Source organism: Brassica napus, chromosome A1 (genome assembly GCF_020379485.1).
Source record: "Brassica napus cultivar Da-Ae chromosome A1, Da-Ae, whole genome shotgun sequence".
Taxonomy (NCBI): Eukaryota; Viridiplantae; Streptophyta; class Magnoliopsida; order Brassicales; family Brassicaceae; genus Brassica; species Brassica napus.
The window spans coordinates 30,221,793-30,241,942 of record NC_063434.1 but is presented as its reverse complement, the minus strand read 5'-3'; the positions used below and the strand labels follow the sequence as shown (position 1 = coordinate 30,241,942).

Genomic DNA, 20,150 nt, shown 5'->3' with positions numbered 1-20,150 from the left:
TATAGTATATACATTGTATTATCGAAGACATAAGTTTTTACGAACAGAGATGACATATGGAGTTGAATTTTGTGGATTTTCCCAGTGAACTTGCAGAGCACTTGAGGAGATATTAAAACAAAAAAACTCAGGAAAAAGACAAAAAAAAGAGGAAAGGAACAAAAAGTTTACAATATAAAACATCAATAATTTAATTAGATGCATGTATCCTGACAAAAACCTACGATCATCTCTCTCTTTAGAGAAGGCAAACAAACATATACCCTCGTATGTTTTACATTTTTTATTATTTACTTTTTGTATGTTAAATTCTATGTAAAGATAAATTTGGTTGAAGGATTTCGATAACCATAAGCATAGTTTCTCATGATAAATATCTTCTCACGTATTTATAAACTGGACTAATAATTAGTGAGGGCTACATCCGCTTTCACAATGTAGTATGATTTTGTTTATTTTCACAAAAGTATTTTTCGTATTTTTAATTTAGTTTCAACGCAAAAAAAAAAACAATTTTATCTTTCTTAGTTTAGTTATTGACTAGAAAAAAAAACAAATCTATATATGTACGAATTAAGGATATATATAATCTCAAACATGTTTTAAGAGACAATACCTATAATGCAGCAAAGGTTATATTTAGTCTACTATAGTATTTTTGATTAGTACTAAATATATATGTTAGTTCTCTAACAAAACAAATATATATATAAACTTTTAATTTAGAATAGTTTTTATCATAGCTTTCCTTTATTTCTTTCATCGAATGATTTCATTCATAAAAAAAAACTGAGGGGTTAAACCGGCCGTGGACCACATATAGTTTGCATTTGTGGAAGTAATATTACCTTTATAATTAAAAAAATTAATATGCATAACTGAAACTCAAATATGATCTAAAACGATACTTATAATAAGCAAAGCTGGTTTAAATTACCCGCTCTAATTTGTGGCTCGAAGAAATCATAGACTTATCTATATCTGGATGATTTGGAAAATAAAAGAAGCTAAGATTCATCTACAATATTTCAACAAGAAATACTTCAAAAATATTCGTTCGTATGCCTTATCCACCAATAAGATCAAATTGATATACTTTAAACATATATAGGGTCTCCTGGAGTCGAGAAAACGTCGACTTATCTTTCCATTAACATGAAGGGCATATGAGTTTGGTGCAAAACATTTAAACATACCAAAGATACGGCGCAAGTAATTTTTGAAATAATAAATTTGTACATCTTTATGATTTTAAAATAATTATATATGCCTTCAGCTGTTTCAAGTGACTCTGATTTGTCCCGCACTTGAATGCTTCGCCATCACAAAAAGAAAGAAAAGGCTAAACCTCTAATCTTTCCATTTTTTTTATTTAAAACTAATTAAACTATGTAATGATCAGAGAATAGTGGGGCAGATTCATGCACTTATTATACATTTTTGGGTAAAATGCACTTATTATACATGTTCAGATCGTTCGAAATTTTAATTACGTGCTAAAGCTAAATAAATCATCATTCGCCGGCACTATGTTTGGCCTTTGTTAAGACAAATGGCAATGTTGCTGCGAAAAGGACATGTGAACTAAACAAAGACAACATCTTTCCTAGTGTCACACACGAGCACAAAACATCACCATTTTAATAATTGCTATTATTGTGACTAGATTCTAAATAAACTCTAGTTAGTTATTCCCATTTTTTCCCACTTATACGCGTGTATAAGTGTCTATTAAAGGGAATAATAGAGATACTTTACTGCACTTTATTTTCTTTAATTATGGTACTGTCCAGTGCCCATAAAGGAGAGTGTCGAGCTTCCTATTATATTACTTATTTATAAACTGTTGTGCTGACGGCTTAGGTGAGACTTTTGGGCAACCATAAGACTTATTTGTCCGGTCGAACCTCTACTTATTAATTCTTTCTTTTAACAAGAACTTTATTGTTTATATACTATAAGTAGTACTTATTTACAAAAAAAGTAGCTACAAAGTTTAAACTACTCTAAACATATTATATAGTTATATGATTTTTGTAAGTTTGTACATAATTAAGAGCGGTAGCTAGCATTATTGTTTAGAGGTTAGAGCTCATTATTCTTTGTTACTATTCTCTACATTTAACTACTGGAGTCCGAAGTGCGTTATAATAGTCTTATTTTTAGATTGCCAAATAGAATGTCTATCCTTTGTTTTTTCTTGTGTTGTGTGTTATTTATATGTACACTAAATACTTTCAACATAACTAATTTTCTATCAAGAATAAAATGCCATTTTTCAGATCCATATGAGATAGGATTTACAGATCCAATCGAGTATGTACCGAATCTAGGTTTAGTTTTTTTCCTTTAAATATGGTCATTTTGGTTCATAAATTTATCGCGTCCCATTTAATCAATCACCAATATACTTTAATAGAACGAGTTCATAGGTCATTTTTGTAGCATGCTAAGGTCTAGTCTACACTGAAAAAATGAGAAAGTCTTAAATGTGTGAGTTCTAGCTTAGGGAGACTATCTTCATATCGATTTCGGCTTCGTTCCAAAAGATGTGTCATGTGTTCATGTAAGTTTTTGATTTATGTGATATACTAGGAAGATTGACTTGTAACGACGCCGGTTAATAAATGAAAAAACTAGGGCTGGGCAAATAAACCGAATCCGAAAACCCGAACCGAATCCGATCCGATAAAAATGAATCCGAACCGATCCGAACCCGATGTAAATACTGAATGGGTCTTGTTTTGTGGTATTTCGGGTTATGGGTATTATCCGAACCGAACCCGAATCTAAATGGATATCCGATAGAACCCGAAACATTCAAAACCTCGAAAAGATCTTGTACCAAACATGATTTTAATTTCTAATATGTATTCAAAATACACTAAGAAATATTGAACATCTAAAATACTTATCTATTACATGAAGGTTGGTGGTTCTATTACATGAAGGTTGATGGTTAAAGATGGCCGTTGAATCTTGAAGTATTTAGATTTTGATTTTGTTTTCGTTCAACAATGTTTCTCATTTCATGAGAACTTGGTTTTCGTTTTATACTTTTATTTATTTGGTTTTCTTTTTATTAGTAAATATGTGTATTTTTTGTTTGATTTTGAATGATCACGGTTGATGTTCCTTATTTTTGAATCGATTTTACTTATTTTTGGTTACAAAATAGGTACAACAGGTATTTTAAAACTGAAGAACCGATTTACTCATGTTTTGGTTATAAAATAGGTAAAAATCAGGTACTTTAAACCGAAAACCGATTGGGGACCCGAACCCGAAAGTATATTGGGTTGTACCGGTTCTTTGAAGATTTACTAAACCCCGACCCAACCCGATAGAACCCGAACCGGTCCCGAACCGAACTTTCATATAATCCGAATGGGGCTGATTTTGATAAACCAAAAACCGAAACCCGATTGGATAAAACCGAAACCCGATTGGGACCCCGAATGCCCAGGCCTAGAAAAAACAGAGTAACGAGGCCCACTAAAGTTTGTGTAACGTAAATTAAGAAGTTCGGGGGCAGCGCTATATCATTTAATTGGCCCATAATTCGTATGCAAGCTACAACGCTAACATTTGAACAGTTTTTTTTTTCTTTATCGATCTTAGAAGATCCAGATACCATAGGGAACATGATTAGCGCCTAATGACACGCCCTCGAAGGTATTCCGGAAGACCGCCAATTTCGCCCATTTTAATTGACGATAGTCACACGTGAGATTGATAATTTCACACTAAAAAAATCGATTTCTGGTCTAGACCAACATGATGACTTTTCTTCTAGTTTTGACCACCAAAGCACGATAATGTGGTTAGTATACAAAATTTTTAGACCAAATTAAAATGTAAAAGTATGAATGTGTTTCCAGTATAGATCACTGGATGAATTTATTTAGTAAATACATTTTCTATCTAATGAAGTCCATATTTAAATAAATATTTGATCGATATACATTAATCACATAAATAAATAGAAATATTTTATTCAAAAAAAAATATAGCAACTCAAATGCTTCACAATTCACCCAGATTAAAACCAAAATAACATGGCCATAAAATAAATACCAAACAAACAATCAAGATTCAGAGTATTAAACACACACAAGTCAAGTTAGTTGTTATTGAACGCCCAACAATTCGTTCTGATCTCACCGTCTTCGCCTGTAAAGACATCAACGGCTCCCATTTTCACCATCGCGATCGCAAACTGGCGTTTGAATAAGTCGTTGTCTGCTGCGTATTGAGCCACCACACTAGAAGTGGCTTCATCGGTTGCGAGGCGCTGGTCAAGTTGCAAAACTCCTCTCCTTACTCGGATTTGTCCGAAGAATGCATTATCGAAAGTCAATGGCGTTGACCGGTCAAGTCCTGTTGATGGGTTCTCTGAAGCCTCACATATGGTGGTTAAACTGTACGTATTAAGAAGTTATTATTAAGTGAATTTACGTTATTGCTGTTTATGGTCGATAAGGTGATAATGCATGGACCTATTTTGACTTAAATAAAACAAAAATATTTAATCATATATATAAATATCCGGTCTAACTTACTTTGCAACCAAATCGGAGTCCATGGACGGATCAGGCAGTCCGGTTCCATTAAAATTCACAAGGCGGTCCTGGAATAGATCACAAGATCCCACTCCAACCGTGTGTGCACCCAAAAGAGCCACCGCATCCAACGTGTTCATATCTTTGTCCCCAAAGAAGCTGAGAAACGCAGCCACGGAGGCGGTTGGTCCGATAAGGTTGAACACGCCGTTCGCATTTGTTCTCAACCCATCACGTCGCCCAGTGGGAATGTTGTAGCTCGGACCTCCAGCTAAGGCCACAGAGTCACGGGTGGCAAGAGCCATTATGTCGGCACATGAGACGTTGGAGGGACACTGAGCCTCAAGCTCGGCCTTGATCTCGTCGATCAGCTCAAACCCTCTCACGCTCAAGTTTGGACCGACGAATCTTTCTGAATCTGTTGAGTTTAAGAGGATAGAACCGTCGCAACCCTAGGACATGACATACAATTAATATGTTATAAACATAACTAGTCAAATCAGTCAAAATTTACGATGGTTGTATCGATTTTGTGTATGTGCTTAAGAATATTTAAATTCCATGTTAAGTAGAAACCTACCACAACGGGGAAAATGTGTTAGTCTACATATCTTTTTTGTGTCCCTTGTGTTGCAATTAGAAATAAATATTTGATGAGACTCATACCCCAACAAAGCAATCGTGAAAATGCATGCGAAGCAAAGCGGCCGTGATCGTGGGGTCACTTTCGAACTCATCGCTCACAAGATTTTGAACTATAGTTTCTGCATTAGGGCATGAGTTGTCATAAAACCCTACTCGTAGTTGAGCAAACGTGATAGGAAAAATAAAGAAAGCTAAAAGTAGAATGGAAAAGTTTGCAATCTTCATCTTGTTCTGTAAAAATATGTATTATGATATCTTTGAGATCAAACCTTAGTTCCTATATATACCCAAAAATTGACCGTCGATATCTGACATGCCATACGTGTAAAATAAATGATTTTAAATAAGAGATGTAAATGTATAAACGCTAAGGGAAACATTCCGTTGCCTTGTGGAATATTTAACAAACACTATGGGCTGAAAATTGATGTAGCTTAGTCGACAATAATATTTATACACAAAATTAGATACCAGTAGACCTTTTATATTATATAGTCGGTAAGATGTATGTTTCTAGTAGAGTAACCTAAGTCAAATTATTGTCGTTTATATTCAATGTAAATATTTAAGTGATAAACTATAAATTTCGGAAACAGTAAGCTGAGTTTTTGTTTTCTTTAATGCAATATATAGTTAGTTCAGTTGCTGCTATATATTGTTCAATATCCATAGTGTATTTAGATACTTCAATTGTGAAGATATAAAAATTAAGAAATGAAATATGTATTTTTAAGTTAGTAGCTATGTTTGATATAACAAAAAAAGGGGGGGGGGGGGGGGGGGGGGCAGAGATTGAATATTTAAATTATTTTCAAAATTCACATGTAATTGTTTAAAATTTAGGAAAGCTAGGTGTATTAATAATATTTTTAAAAATAAGTTGATATGTATATTAAATAATCAACATTTAAAATTATTTATAATACGAAATATAAAAATATTTTTAGGGGTTTCCCCAAATTTTAAATAATAATTAAAATTGGTAGCTTTAAATTTATAAATAATTCATATAACAAAAAGGGGGGGGGGGGGCAGAGATTGAATATTTAAATTATTTTCAAAATTCACATGTAATTGTTTAAAATTTAGGAAAGCTAGGTGTATTAATAATATTTTTAAAAATAAGTTGATATGTATATTAAATAATCAACATTTAAAATTATTTATAATACGAAATATAAAAAATATTTTTAGGGGTTTCCCCAAATTTTAAATAATAATTAAAATTGGTAGCTTTAAATTTTATAAATAATTCATATAGATAAATAATCCACTGTCCAATTATTTATAGACCAATATGGCGTTAGTTTAATGCAATGACTCATTCTTACTTTCTTTAGTTTCCTCAAAAGACAGGTAAGTAACTTTTAAAATAAATGACAAAATAGCTATGAAAATATATGTATATAATACTTGAAAAAAACAACCTTGAGGTTGGTGATATCATTTTATGATGCTTTCAACATATGATATAAAATAAAAATAAAAGGTTAATTCTAAAATAATTTCATTTGTGTATGTGTATTGTTGCTCAAGTTTACGGCTTACTCATTCAGACTTTTATTTCTTCTGTATGGCGATGGCTGGCATGTGGGTATAAACATTGCTGATCTGAAGCCCGCTCGTTTGATAAAAAGGGCTTGGCCTAGCTAAAATCTTTCTCCCGTTGCGACCCGAGCCCATTGATCCAAAGAGTTCAGCATTTTTTTGGATCAAAAGAAACGTTGAATTTAAGTAACTTAAAAGTCTACCGAAATTCAAAACTCACTTCTCGTGAAAGGCCCATACGAAAACAAACAAAAATAAAATTAGTTTTTTACAAAAAAATAAATACCGTTGGGGAAAAACATATCAGACAGAGACCTAAGGTGGACAACAGTATTATATAAATTCTATACTTCAAAAACAAATTCACGAAGAAAGTTATAGGACAGGGTAAATATATGTCATTTAAAATATCAAGTATGTTTTTATTGCTGCAAGAAACACGAAAACAAAGCAACGTTCATTTTTGCAGAGAGCAGCAAGTAAGCAAACTAAAAGCAAAGCAAGTTGAAATATTTCATATTTTAATAATTGATAAAAAGTACTGTGTCATACAATTTTTTATGCTGGTATTGGTACTATCATCAATAATTAATAATTAGTAAAGTTAACGAAAAAAGAATAGGTAATTTCATCTTTATGCCAAATCATCAAGATTCTCTGATGTTCTTGTTCCGAACATATATGTTCAATTTTAATTTTAACAGCAACCCCATTTTCTAAAGTTATTTGCTTCAAATGAAAGCTTCCTATAAAGGTGAGATTAATTAGTGTTGACTGTTGATTATAGATATATTTCAAATCTTTGAAATATAAAAGGGAAATGATTCAGACAAACGCAATTTACTCCCACCTAAAGAAAGTGAGACGTCGAATTCTTAATTATATTCAGACCCAAATTTGTGTCATGTATTATGCATGTATGAAAATAGACTATATTTTTTTTGTCAACATAAAAAAAGATTATAAGTATGCTACATTACATAAACGTCACAAAAATCTTGGTCCAAAATTTCACAAAGTACTATATTTTGATTAGATGTTCGGAATCCACGTACGATTCAGAGGGAAAGTATTCTGACAAGATTCGTAATGACCTAAGTAAATTCCAAAAACTTCACTGAAAATTATAATAAAACAGTACTACTACTTATAGACATGAAAGATTTGTAAATATGTCTTGCACGTGCGCGTATTTTGGAACAAGAACTAACGGCTTCTGATTTATTTGTACTATTTTATTTATAATTCAGTGCCCAGTGATATACACAAGTACACAGACACATCTTGTGTGAAGGGAGAAAAAACCATGTAATTTATAATAGTTCAAGAACGTACAAGTATAAGTATAAGTGCAAGTTCTATGCATTTTTTTCAATGCAATTTGTATTTATGGAAGATTCTTCTTTAGTTTCCAGTTGCATGAATGTTATCTTACCGGCCATGCAAGCATATATTCCATGTTCACATAATCAAGAAGCATTTTCGTTATTTTTTATACTTCACGTAAGGAACATGAATTTACTGTAAATCAAATTTCATTATACAGATTTATAATTCATAAATGTCAATAAAGATCTCTAATTATTTAAATATTTGAAAAACAAAAGCAAGGCTTTGCTTATTATATTGATTGAATCACGTAGAGGGCGGGGGACATATAGCAACCATTTGAAGCTTGAATCCTAAACCAAGATTCTGATTTTCCCATGAAACTGGTTTTAATATAATGTTAAATCTAATTTAATTTGGTGAGATTACATTAATTATTTTAGAAAAATAAAAAGAGATTACATTAATTAATGCATAATGTTAGAGAGTTAAGCAATATCAGTTCATTAACTAAATTTGAACGTTATAAGTTTGTAACGCTGTAAACACGGTTTGATAACAAAACAATTTGTCATTTCGTTCATGTTCTAACGGGAAGTCTCTGCATGTTGTAAGTCGTTAGATTTAAGCAAATATCAGTTCATTAATTATCTTTTAACGTTATCAATGCGTCATTTGTCATTTCGTTCGTATTTTTCAAAGGGGGAGCTATTTAGTTGAAAAATGCACAAACCACATCACCTAACTCCTATTTTCAAAATTGTAGAAACCGTTATTTATTACTACAACAAATAAAAACACATGACTTTTATAAAATAAAATCAGTATTTATTTTCTTTTTTCATCAATGAACGTGAGATTCCACTTACCAGCATCAAGCACGGTGCTCAGATTACCTGCACTAAACTTTTTTTAATTTAAAAACAAATAACAATTTGATTCGTCCTCTTATGTTAAATCACGTGGCGTACTATCTTACGTGTCAATGCTGACGTGTAGTAACTTTACCTCTAAAGCCTTTTTAAACCCTTCACTCTCGAGCTTCGAACACAAACAGTACTTCAAAAAAAACACACAATCAGTTCTCTCTCTCTCTAGAAAAAAAACATTTCAAATTTTGTTTCTCTCTTAAAAAGAAACTGAAGAAACAAAACCGATCAGTTCCAGATTGCTGCAAGAAAGACACAATGGCGGACACTGTCCTAAGGAAGCTGATCGTAGAGATCTGCAACGCGAGGAACCTAATGCCGAAGGACGGCCAAGGAACGGCGAGCGCCTACGCGATCGTCGACTTCGACGGCCAGCGGCGGCGGACGAAGACGAAGTTCCGAGATCTGAATCCTCAGTGGGACGAGAAGCTCGAGTTCTTCGTGCACGACGTGGCGACCATGGGGGAGGAGATTCTCGAGATCAATCTGTGCAACGACAAGAAGACGGGGAAGCGGAGCACGTTTCTCGGGAAGGTTAAGATCGCCGGAAACGCGTTCGCGGCGGCGGGATCCGAGACGCTTGTTTATTACCCGCTCGAGAAGAGGAGCGTCTTCTCTCAGATCAAAGGCGAGATCGGTTTAAAGGCTTATTATGTTGACGAGAGTATACCGGCGGCGGCGGCGACGGAGGAGAAGCCTGCGGCGGAGGGTCAGGCTGCTCCGGCGGCGGAAGAGAAGGCGGGGGAGAAGGAGAAGGAGAAAACAGAGGAGGGGAAGAAAGAAGCAGAGGCGGCGAAAACAGAGGAGAAACCGAAGGAAGAAGCTAAACCGGAGGCTAAACCGGGGGATAAACCGAAGGAGGAAGCTAAACCGGAGGAGAAGAAACCCGATGCAGTAGCTCCGCCGGCTAAAGAAGCTGACAAAAAGCCTCCGGAAGCCGCCGCAGCAGCTCCTCCTCCTCCGGCTGTACCGCAGAAGACAGAGACGGTGAAGCAAAAAGAGATAGAAATTAAACCGGAGAATCTAAACCGGCAAGACTTAATCGGAGCGGATCTTGATCTCCCTTCTCTAACCAGAGATCAGAACCGTGGTGGCGGTTACGATCTCGTCGATCGAATGCCGTTTCTATACATCCGCGTAGCCAAGGCGAAGCGAGCGAGCAACGACGGGAGCAATCCGATCTACGCCAAGCTCGTGATCGGTACAACCGGTGTGAAAACCAGATGCCAAACCGGTAAAGACTGGGACCAAGTGTTTGCCTTCGAGAAAGAGAGCTTAAACTCGAGCTCCTTGGAAGTTTCGGTTTGGTCGGAAGAGAAAGTCGAGAAGGAAGACAAAACGGTTACAACAACGGAGAGTTGTCTTGGAACGGTGTCGTTTGACCTTCAAGAGGTTCCCAAGAGAGTGCCTCCGGATAGTCCTTTGGCTCCTCAATGGTACACTTTGGAGTCTGAGAAGTCTCCTGGGAATGACGTCATGCTCGCTGTTTGGCTCGGGACTCAAGCTGATGAAGCGTTTCAAGAGGCTTGGCAGTCGGACTCCGGCGGGTTGATACCGGAGACCCGGTCCAAGGTTTACTTATCTCCGAAGCTTTGGTATTTAAGGCTAACGGTTATACAAACCCAAGACTTGCAGCTAGGTTCGGATCCCGAACCTAAAGCGAAGAACCCCACCACTGAGTTGTATGTGAAAGCTCAGCTTGGACCTCAAGTCTTCAAAACGGCTAGGACTTCGATCGGACCGTCAGCTTCCTCGTCTGGATCAGGTAACCCGACTTGGAATGAGGATCTAGTTTTCGTAGCTTCTGAGCCGTTCGAGCCGTTCTTGATAGTGACTGTGGAAGATATAACGAATGGTCAGTCAATTGGTCAGACCAAGATTCACATGGGGAGCGTCGAGAGGAGAAATGATGACCGGACCGAACCGAAATCGAGGTGGTTTAATCTCGCCGGAGACGAGAATAAACCATACTCAGGGAGGATACATGTGAAGGTTTGCCTTGAAGGTGGATATCATGTGTTGGATGAAGCAGCTCATGTGACGAGTGATGTTAGACCTTCCGCTAAACAGCTAGCGAAGCCACCTATTGGTTTGTTGGAAGTGGGTGTCCGTGGAGCTACTAATTTACTTCCGGTGAAAACAAGAGACGGTACGCGCGGTACTACTGATGCCTATGTGGTTGCAAAGTATGGTCCCAAATGGGTTCGGACTCGTACCATCCTCGACCGGTTTAATCCGCGGTGGAACGAGCAGTATACTTGGGATGTTTATGATCCGTGCACGGTCCTAACCATTGGAGTTTTCGACAACGGACGATACAAACGCGACGAAGCTGGGAAACAAGGGAGAGACTTAAGGGTTGGGAAAATCCGGATACGTCTCTCTACTCTTGACATGAACCGCGTCTACCTAAACTCCTACACCTTAACCGTAGTACTACCGAGCGGAGCCAAGAAGATGGGAGAAATAGAAATTGCGGTTCGGTTTTCTTGTCCCTCTTGGCTAAGCATTATTCAAGCTTATGTCACGCCAATGCTACCTAGGATGCACTATGTCCGCCCCCTCGGCCCGGCTCAACAAGACATTCTACGTCACACGGCTATGCGTATTGTAACTGCCAGGCTGGCCCGATCTGAACCGCCTTTGGGTCAAGAGGTGGTTCAGTACATGCTTGACACGGACAATCATGTGTGGAGCATGAGGAGAAGCAAAGCGAATTGGTTCCGTGTCATCACGTTCTTGTCACGTGCCGCAACTATAGCCCGTTGGGTTCACGGGATCCGAACTTGGGTCCACCCACCAACCACCGTGCTAGTTCACTTGCTTCTCGTGGCCATCGTCTTGTGTCCGCATTTAGTTCTACCAACTGTTTTCATGTACGCGTTCTTGATCCTTGCCTTGAGGTTCCGTTGCCGTGGCAGATTCAAAGTCAGTAGTGTTGACACTCGTCTCTCTTGCGTTGACTCTGTTGCACCCGACGAGCTAGACGAGGAGTTTGACGGTTTCCCGGCGACCAGGCCACCTGAGGTTGTTCGCATAAGGTATGACCGGTTAAGGGCATTAGCCGGTCGAGCACAGACTTTACTAGGTGATGTGGCGGCTCAAGGAGAGCGTATTGAGGCGCTTTTCAACTGGAAGGACCCACGCGCCACATGTATATTTGTGGTGTTCTGTCTTTTCGCGTCGTTCTTGTTCTACATTGTGCCCTTCAAGATCTTCGTTTTGGGGTTTGGTTTTTACTACATTCGACACCCAAGGTTCAGGGACGATATGCCTTCAGTTCCGGCCAACTTTTTCCGACGACTTCCTTCAATGTCTGATCAGATCCTGTGATTCAGACAAAGCGTGGTCCGGTATTCATCTTGTTTTTTTTTTGTTGTTTTATCTATTTCTTGTCATGTAATCCTCTGAATATTTAATTATTATTATTTTTATATACCTTCATTGTTTTTTAAACATAAGTTTGTGGTGGTAGGTCCGTGAGTGAACATTAAGATCTCATCACACCAATAGATGGAAATTTGACCGTTAGTGCTTTGTGGGCCAAATATTTAATTAGAACATTAAAAGACATTCGTATAAAGCTCACAAAAATCTGATCCGTCGTGGTTTAGGTGAAGAAGTTAGTGTGTATGACCGTTGCTGCATCGCAGGAGCGTAGCTCTAGCAAAAAGGAAAACTTAAACCGTAGAATAATAAAGATAAATATTGCCCTTACAAGTTGCCTACCAAAAAGCTGATGTAGAGAGCTGGTCGACCGGTCTCGCCGCCGGATTATGACCGTGAACCATAGCATTACAATCTATCTCAATGATCCTTAGTTCCTTACCTCATGTCTGGACTTTGTTTAGTTTCTCGGATACCTATAAAATTACTCATTTCAACAGGTATTTCATTTTGATTAGAAGATCAGTCTTGTTTGGTTTAGTTTGACCTCTTTCACTTGCCTTTTCCTATATTGAACACCTCTAGTTTCAAACATTAATGTCTTGTAGAAAATCAAGAAATTAAGTACTCCTAGTGAAAACACCAAAAAAAAAACTTAAATCTACTCACTCCCAAAGACACAATTATCAACAGCTATTGCTGAAATATATGCTTTCACAAAGATCAAAGATTGGTCAAACGCTTATAATATGGAGTATCACAACCTCGTCCATCCAAAATTCTATATAGTATAATGGTTTGGAAATCCAAAACCAAATCCACCCCAACAGTATATCTAAAATTTTCATTATTATTTTTAGGAATCACTAAAGACTAAACACCGAAACAAACCAAGAAAGAATAAGGTCAAAGGTATCTCCATATAGAGTAGCATAGCTCACATTTCCTATCTACATTGTCTCTTGACAAAGTTTCTTCTCAACATAAGCCTCAAAAGCAAACTTTTCAACCTCCTAGCCCCCGAACCAGGACCAAGTTCGGGTTTTGACACACGGTTCCGTTTGTTTCTCAGAAGCTCTCGGTCTATCCTATTGAGAACCGGGTCATTGCCCTTGAACTTCCTTGCAAACGGCCTGTTACTCATTACCATCTTTCTGTAATCCCTTGTCCCTAGTGTCTTAGGATGCTGTTTTGGAGGATTGTCCCACGCTATGTAGTGAAGGTCGTGGTTCACGGTTGTGTTCCTGAACTCATCCGAGTTGCATATGAGGGTCTGAAAATAGCCTTCGGGAGATGAAACGAAGTTGGTGTAGTAGAGTAGGAGAGTTCTTGGTAAGTTGTCATAACCTATTATGCAATATTCTGAAAACGGTCTTGATAGGAATGTCCAAGCTGAACCTGAAATATTTCACATGCTATATTGTATCATTTCTACATTCTTTACTAAATGAAAATACATTTCACCAAAAAGAAAATTTCTACATTTTTATCCTTTTTAACAAAAAAAAAATTAGGTTTTATGTCTCAATTAAAATCAATCCTTGGACGCAACACTCTTCTAATCATTTTCAGATTAAATTTCTAAACATCATATACTTTTTTGGTCTTTAAATTAATATAATGAATAAAAGTTGAAAGAGGAGAGGAGACCTGTGAAGAGCTTGAAAGAGGTAGGGAGGCTTCGTTGTTTGATAACCCACCAAATCTCTGACTTGTTGAGGCTATAAAGCCCTGGATCTATTATTATTGGTTTCCCTCTTTTGTTCCTACACATTTCATTGTATTACTAATATTAATCATTTTTTCTTGCAAAATCAATAATACTGCTTTCATATAGTTCAAATTTATATTTATAAGCATGTTCATTATTTTTCTGTTTTTTTTTCTCTTCGATAGTATAGTCTTAATCTCAATGAAAAAGGTAGAAAAGAAAATGAGTACAACTAACATTTTCCATCCCAACCGGCTTGTGTGCTGAATGAAGTTGAGATCTCTAGGCAACTCAGAGAAAGCATAGATCAGATCTGCATTTAATTAACAAATTAATAAATTACACAACAATTGCATAACTCTCCCATAAATAGACACACCATTATCAGCCTAATAATAACTTGAGTTGAGAATCAATGTCTAAACCAATCCTAAGCCACACAAACCGATCCTAACCATTGCATTCTTATCATAAGTCCAAATCCAAACTAAGATGAAAATAGATAACCAAAGGTATACATCCATCTTAACCGGTTAATCTGTACATCATACAAATCTAGATCCAAATCTTGATCATTTTAAAAGCAAGAAATGATGAAAACATTGGATAGATCGTAAATATATTTGGTTAGTCAAAATTAAATAAAAGGGTACACTCACCGTACCGTCTTGTGTGACTAGAGGATAATCAGAAGCACTTAGATTAATGAACCAGTCCCACCGACAACATCTCAAGAGCAAAGCCATTGCGTGAAGCGTCGTCGCCAGCATCGTTGGTCCTCTGTAAGTAACAAGATTCGGTTTACCTACGATCATTACATTACCCTCGGGCTGAAAGAGAGGCTCTCCGGCCACGAACCTGGCCATCTCCAAATGCTCCTCCTCAGGGGCCTCGAGGTCTAGGTGGATCAAGTAGTGGTTTCTACGGTGGTAGAGAGATCTGAGGAGGCGTTTGAGCTTATCAACGTCCCCTTTTGAGGCAGAGATTAGGTAGGCGAAACAGGGGAGCGTAGAGTTGAAGTCTTGGTTGGATTCAAGGGATGTAGTGGGGATCTTTGAAGAAGCGAAGAGAGTGGTGGTCGTGGGGATGATGTAAAAGAGTGAGAAGAGGAGAGAAGTTAGAGAGAAGGAGATCATCAATAGCTTCTTCAACGCCATTTTGTTTCTCTCTGTAAATTTTCTCGGAATCTAGACAAGAAGAAGAGAGAGAGTGTTGTATGGTTTAATGGAGAACTAGTTTGTTGAATAACAAATAGGGGTTTCTATTTATTGTTTCTTTCTGTTATCACCCGTATATTTAACAATTGTCAGAAAAGTTTACAAGTTCCAAAAACAATACTAGGGGAAATCAAAATGTTACAAAATGATTAAACAATTTAAATATCACATAGACGTATGAATCAAAATTCATACTCTAATTTTTCATCGTCATTTATGAGCTAAACTGGTTTAACATAGGCACCAACAAATATTAGGCACGGTACCAATAGTCTGAAAGATGATTGGCACCAAACTTGACATAAACATTAACCAACTCCAACAAATGATATTTTTTATCAAAAGAAAAAACTTCAATAAATAAAGCAAATTATGTAAATTTAGTAGTATTTGTGTATTGTTCTTAACAAAATATCAATGTTCATAAAATTTTGTTATATAATTTTGTTGCAACATACTATATCTTAAACCTGAAAAGAAAAGTGCAAACATTATCTACTGATCTAGATTGAGATTAAGAGCTAAGGATATCTACAAAGGTTTTAAGATTGGATTCTTTGCTTTCTAGTTAAGTCCTCCATGAACATATTTCTCTAGTGTTCTGAGATATTCTAAAACTATAATAGATCTTTGAGTATGATTTCTAGTTAAACACTTTGGATTTGAAACGCATACAACTATAGATTAAAATCACCAAAACTCTTGTTCCATAAATTTATAGAAAGGAAAAAAAAAATCATTCAGCCTTACCAAGATCAATCATTCAGCCTTACCAAAAAGATAAGTAAATAAATTTAAAGTAATCATTTTCCACCAAAAGTGGGAATAAACCAACGAGCATCCTTGAAAGGTAGTGGCGACGAAGCAGTAAGATGGTTGAAAAATTGAACTTCATTATTGTTCTGAATATTGACGACGCAAATGCCGTTATCATCCTCCCGTAGGTTATAGTCATCGTCTCTACGAAACTGATCATTATAACTACAATATAAGCAATTTTTCAAAACTCCATCTTTGGCTGGAACCGTTATTCGTTGATCCAAAAGCAATGCTTCGTCCCCTAGAGACTTGATTATACTCCATTTTGATGATTTAGGATCCATCTTGTACATGTCATATGAGTGTCTCTCCTCACTTGAAATAGCCAAAACTTGTCCAGACAAAGTCACAGCAAGATGTTCGAAGTCACAACACTCGGGTGACGTGGTGAAACTTGCAAATTCCATAGGAGAATCACCGCAAGAGAAATCAAAAGTAGTGATGCTTCCGTCTTCAACAAGCACGTAAAGCTTGCTTTCTTTAAAAACCATATCGACGCAGCTTTGATTCGTTGATGACCGAAACACCCTCCAGCTATCGTCTCCTTTCTTGTGATATGCAAGAGTGCGATCAAAAGCCCACACAACTAGATAATCTTTGTTTCTTTCATCTACCCACAAAACGGCAGCGTCTATTCCAAAGCACGTTGATAATAATGGTACGTTATTGTAACGGAATGTTGTAACCGTGAAACTAGAGTCAAAATTTCTCTTGAATTTCAACTTTGATCCGTCGGTTGATTCCATTGAATCAAGAAACGGGAGATGAATCCTCTCTCGAGTGAGCATATTCAAAAGATAAAAACGGGTTTTACGGTCTAACATGAGGAACCAGCTATTGTAACTTGCCAAACAAGAAGTCCTAAGGATATCAGAACCGAGATCTCTTACGGTGTATGTTTTGTGGTCAATAGGATCGAACAACTTACATGAATCGTCGATGCTTTCCAGAGGTAAGTGAAGTACGTCTGCAGGAAAGAGGATGAGCCATGGGTTTGCTTGTCTCATGCGGCATGATTTTGAAGCGGAATACCATACTGAAGAAACGCATCTAGCTCTATGAAAATCAACAAAGCTTAATCGTTCCATGACCAATATAACCAGGTCGAGGATAAGCATAGGGTCGTTGCGTATCGTTTTGTTGGAACCGATCATCTCCACTTTGGGCGTCATCATGATAGGTTTTTCTTAAACGGTTGTTGGTGTTTTAGGGTTTGTCCTTGTTTACTCTAAGGAAAAAAAAAAGGAATAATTTTCTTTATAATAATAGAAAATTAATTAAAATAAGAGAAATTCTTAGGTTTCACCAACCAATGAGAATTGGGTTTTTTATATACATTTTTTTTCAAAAAGGAAATAGAATATTTAGAATTTATTTTTAAAAATAAATGATAGAAAATAAATAAAAAAGTGTAATAGCAATAACATTTTTTTAATATTGTTAAAACCATTCATACTAAACACTAAACCTTTAAACCATAAAATCTAAACATGAAACCCTAAACCATTAGGTAAACACTAAACCCTAAACCATTGGGTAAATTCTAAACCCATGGATAGACTCATAAGCCTTGGAATATCTCTTTACCCAAGGGTTTAGGATTTACTCAAAAGTTTAGGGTTTAGAGTTTATGATTTAGGTTTTAGTACGAACGGTTTTAATAACATTAAAGAATTCTTTTTTTTTTATGGCTGCTACTATTTTCTATTTATTTTTTTATATTTTACCTAAGGGTTTAGGGGTTTAATCAAGGGTTTAAGGTTTAGTGTTTAGGATTTAGGGTATATGATTTAGTATCAACGATTTTAACAATGTTAAAAATTCATGTTTTATTGATAATACTCTTTTTATTTATTTTTATCCTTTTATTTTTAAAAAATATATTCTAAATATTATGTTTCTTTTTTTGAAAAAATTTGTATATAAAATAACTAATTCTCATTGGTTGGTGAACCTATATGTTCACCTATGAGGTGAACCCAAGAATTTCTCTTAAAATAAATGTTGTAAATTTGGTAGTATTTGTGTATTGGTCTTTAAGAAAATATGAATATGAATGTTGATAAACACATACTCCCTCTGTTTCTAAATATAAGATTTTTTAGGTAAAACACATTTATTAAAATAATTATTTATTATCTTAAAAGTATTATTAAAATGAGAAATTAGGTGCCATATACATGAAACAAACCATAATTAGGAAAATGCTCATTGCACTGTTCACTTTCGAAAAATCCAATAATGTCCCTACCCTCTTAACTCTCTCTCATCTCTTCTCCTAGATCTCTCTCATTTTCTCTCTTTCCTTCTTCTCTATCACGAGCTCTGTTTTCTTTTCAAAAATTCATTATCTCACTATTGTATCAAGCTTAGGCAATCTACATCCAACATATTGCGAATTCCCACAATTTATTTAATTAATTTCGAAAATCTCTGTGAGATCTTTGATTCCATTGATACCACAGAATTCATTTTTTTCAATCTGTGATTCTTCTCCTTCGAGATAAGTTCAGACATGATCCTCTTGAAGTTTCTTCATCTGAAAAAAGAAAATGGATGAGCTTGTATATGCTGAAGTCTAAGACGAGGTGATTGAGATCATGAATTTGTTCTCGATTTGGATAACTTTTTTGTTAGCCTAAAACATGTGTAGTTACGCGATATTATTTATGTTTTAGTGATCATCGATTTTGTATCGCCCACATGTGATACATTTTTTGTTAGATATTATACTTATGTTGCCACTAATTGACAAAATGCATATAAAATATTATAAAATAGTTGTTGTTAGTTGATACATGGTTTTTTAGATGATACATAGTTAGTTAACTGATATATTTTTGTAACGTACATAGTTTGTTAGCTGATACATAATTTGTTATAAGATAAGTATTATCGTTAGTCGATACATTGTTAAATACCAAAGAGTGAATATTATGTTATGGATGTTACTGACTATTTTTGCGTCATGCACATAATTATGATTTGTTAATAAAACATGCATTATGGCTTGTTAGATGATACATAATTTGTTAGCTTATAAATTTTGTTTGTTAAATGGTTTGTTAAATGGTTTGATACCCGATAATTCTTTATGTAAATTGATACATTATTTTATACCAAACAATGTATCAATTAACAAATAATGTACCGTCTAATAAATCATATATCATCAATAAGCCATCTTGATAAGTGTAGCTTTATAATAGACAAATTATCCACTAACAATTTGTGTAACTTTTAAATTAAAACTTAGAACAAGCAATAGATTCTTGAGTTATTGAGATCCTGGTAATCAACCGTATTCTCTAACTGTTCAACTGATTTTTAATTTCAGAAATCTAATGAAAAGACCCATAGATTGGGAAATAATGGCGATGATGAAATGAGAAAGAAGAGGAAGTTGTAGCGGTAATAGTACTTACAACAACAATTAAAGATTCAAAATAAATTGGAATGCACGTGAATTTGAAGACTAAAGATTAGATTAAAAAATTGGATGAAAAGAAAACGAAGATGAAGAAAGAGGCTCAAGAGACGGAAGAAAGAGAATGGTGGGATAGAAGAAAGAGAATGGTGATAGAGATGAGAGTAGGGGTGGAATTGGAAGTTCAAGCATTAAAATCTACAGTAAACTACCATTTTATCTTCTTATGGGTAGTTACCTAATTTTGACTCAATTCATGTATATTCACCTAATTGACTCTATTAAAATTATAAACTACAAAACATAACTATTAAATTTGATTAGCTACACAATTTTTGATAAATTTAAAGTTACCTAGAAATATGAAAACATCTTATATATTGGAACAAAAAAATTCTTCAAAACATCTTATATTTTGAAACGGAGGGAGTATACTTTTAGTTTGAATTTATCCAGATGATAGCAACAAAAAAATATAGTATAACTTTGTTGCAACATTGACAAAAAAAAATAATTTGTTGCAACATCGTATAAACATGAAAAGTGTAAAAATTATTTGAAAACACGTGAACTAGA

The 20,150-nt window shown here is 35.5% G+C and overlaps 4 protein-coding genes across 5 annotated transcripts; 1 reads left to right on the top strand and 3 right to left on the bottom strand.

Annotated features, from left to right (window-relative positions):
* Nucleotides 1-4,043: 4,043 nt before the first annotated feature.
* LOC125577868 (peroxidase 57-like) lies at nucleotides 4,044-5,936 on the bottom strand. The gene is made up of 3 exons (XM_048739926.1): nucleotides 5,229-5,936; nucleotides 4,563-5,014; nucleotides 4,044-4,421 (listed from the first exon to the last, which is right to left on the bottom strand). The coding sequence occupies exons 1-3, from the start codon at nucleotides 5,430-5,432 to the stop codon at nucleotides 4,124-4,126; spliced, it is 954 nt and encodes a 317-aa protein (XP_048595883.1). The 5' UTR covers nucleotides 5,433-5,936; the 3' UTR covers nucleotides 4,044-4,123.
* Nucleotides 5,937-8,769: 2,833 nt separating this feature from the next.
* LOC125607321 (FT-interacting protein 7-like) lies at nucleotides 8,770-12,445 on the top strand. Its single transcript, XM_048777265.1, has one exon. It carries the CDS (start codon nucleotides 9,272-9,274, stop codon nucleotides 12,344-12,346), a length of 3,075 nt encoding a protein of 1,024 aa, XP_048633222.1. The 5' UTR covers nucleotides 8,770-9,271; the 3' UTR covers nucleotides 12,347-12,445.
* Nucleotides 12,446-13,128: 683 nt separating this feature from the next.
* LOC125574995 (beta-glucuronosyltransferase GlcAT14A-like) lies at nucleotides 13,129-15,297 on the bottom strand. Of its 2 annotated transcripts, XM_048735845.1 has the most exons (4): nucleotides 14,776-15,297; nucleotides 14,349-14,424; nucleotides 14,051-14,166; nucleotides 13,129-13,798 (listed from the first exon to the last, which is right to left on the bottom strand). In XM_048735845.1, the coding sequence occupies exons 1-4, from the start codon at nucleotides 15,266-15,268 to the stop codon at nucleotides 13,347-13,349; spliced, it is 1,137 nt and encodes a 378-aa protein (XP_048591802.1). In that variant the 5' UTR covers nucleotides 15,269-15,297; the 3' UTR covers nucleotides 13,129-13,346. The 2 variants fall into 2 exon arrangements, with proteins under 2 accessions (XP_048591802.1, XP_048591805.1); XM_048735848.1 differs by lacking the exon at nucleotides 14,051-14,166 and having other exon boundaries at nucleotides 13,741-13,798.
* Nucleotides 15,298-16,131: 834 nt separating this feature from the next.
* LOC106449198 (F-box protein KIB4) lies at nucleotides 16,132-17,322 on the bottom strand. The gene has a single exon (XM_013890991.3). It carries the CDS (start codon nucleotides 17,320-17,322, stop codon nucleotides 16,132-16,134), a length of 1,191 nt encoding a protein of 396 aa, XP_013746445.1.
* Nucleotides 17,323-20,150: the final 2,828 nt, after the last annotated feature.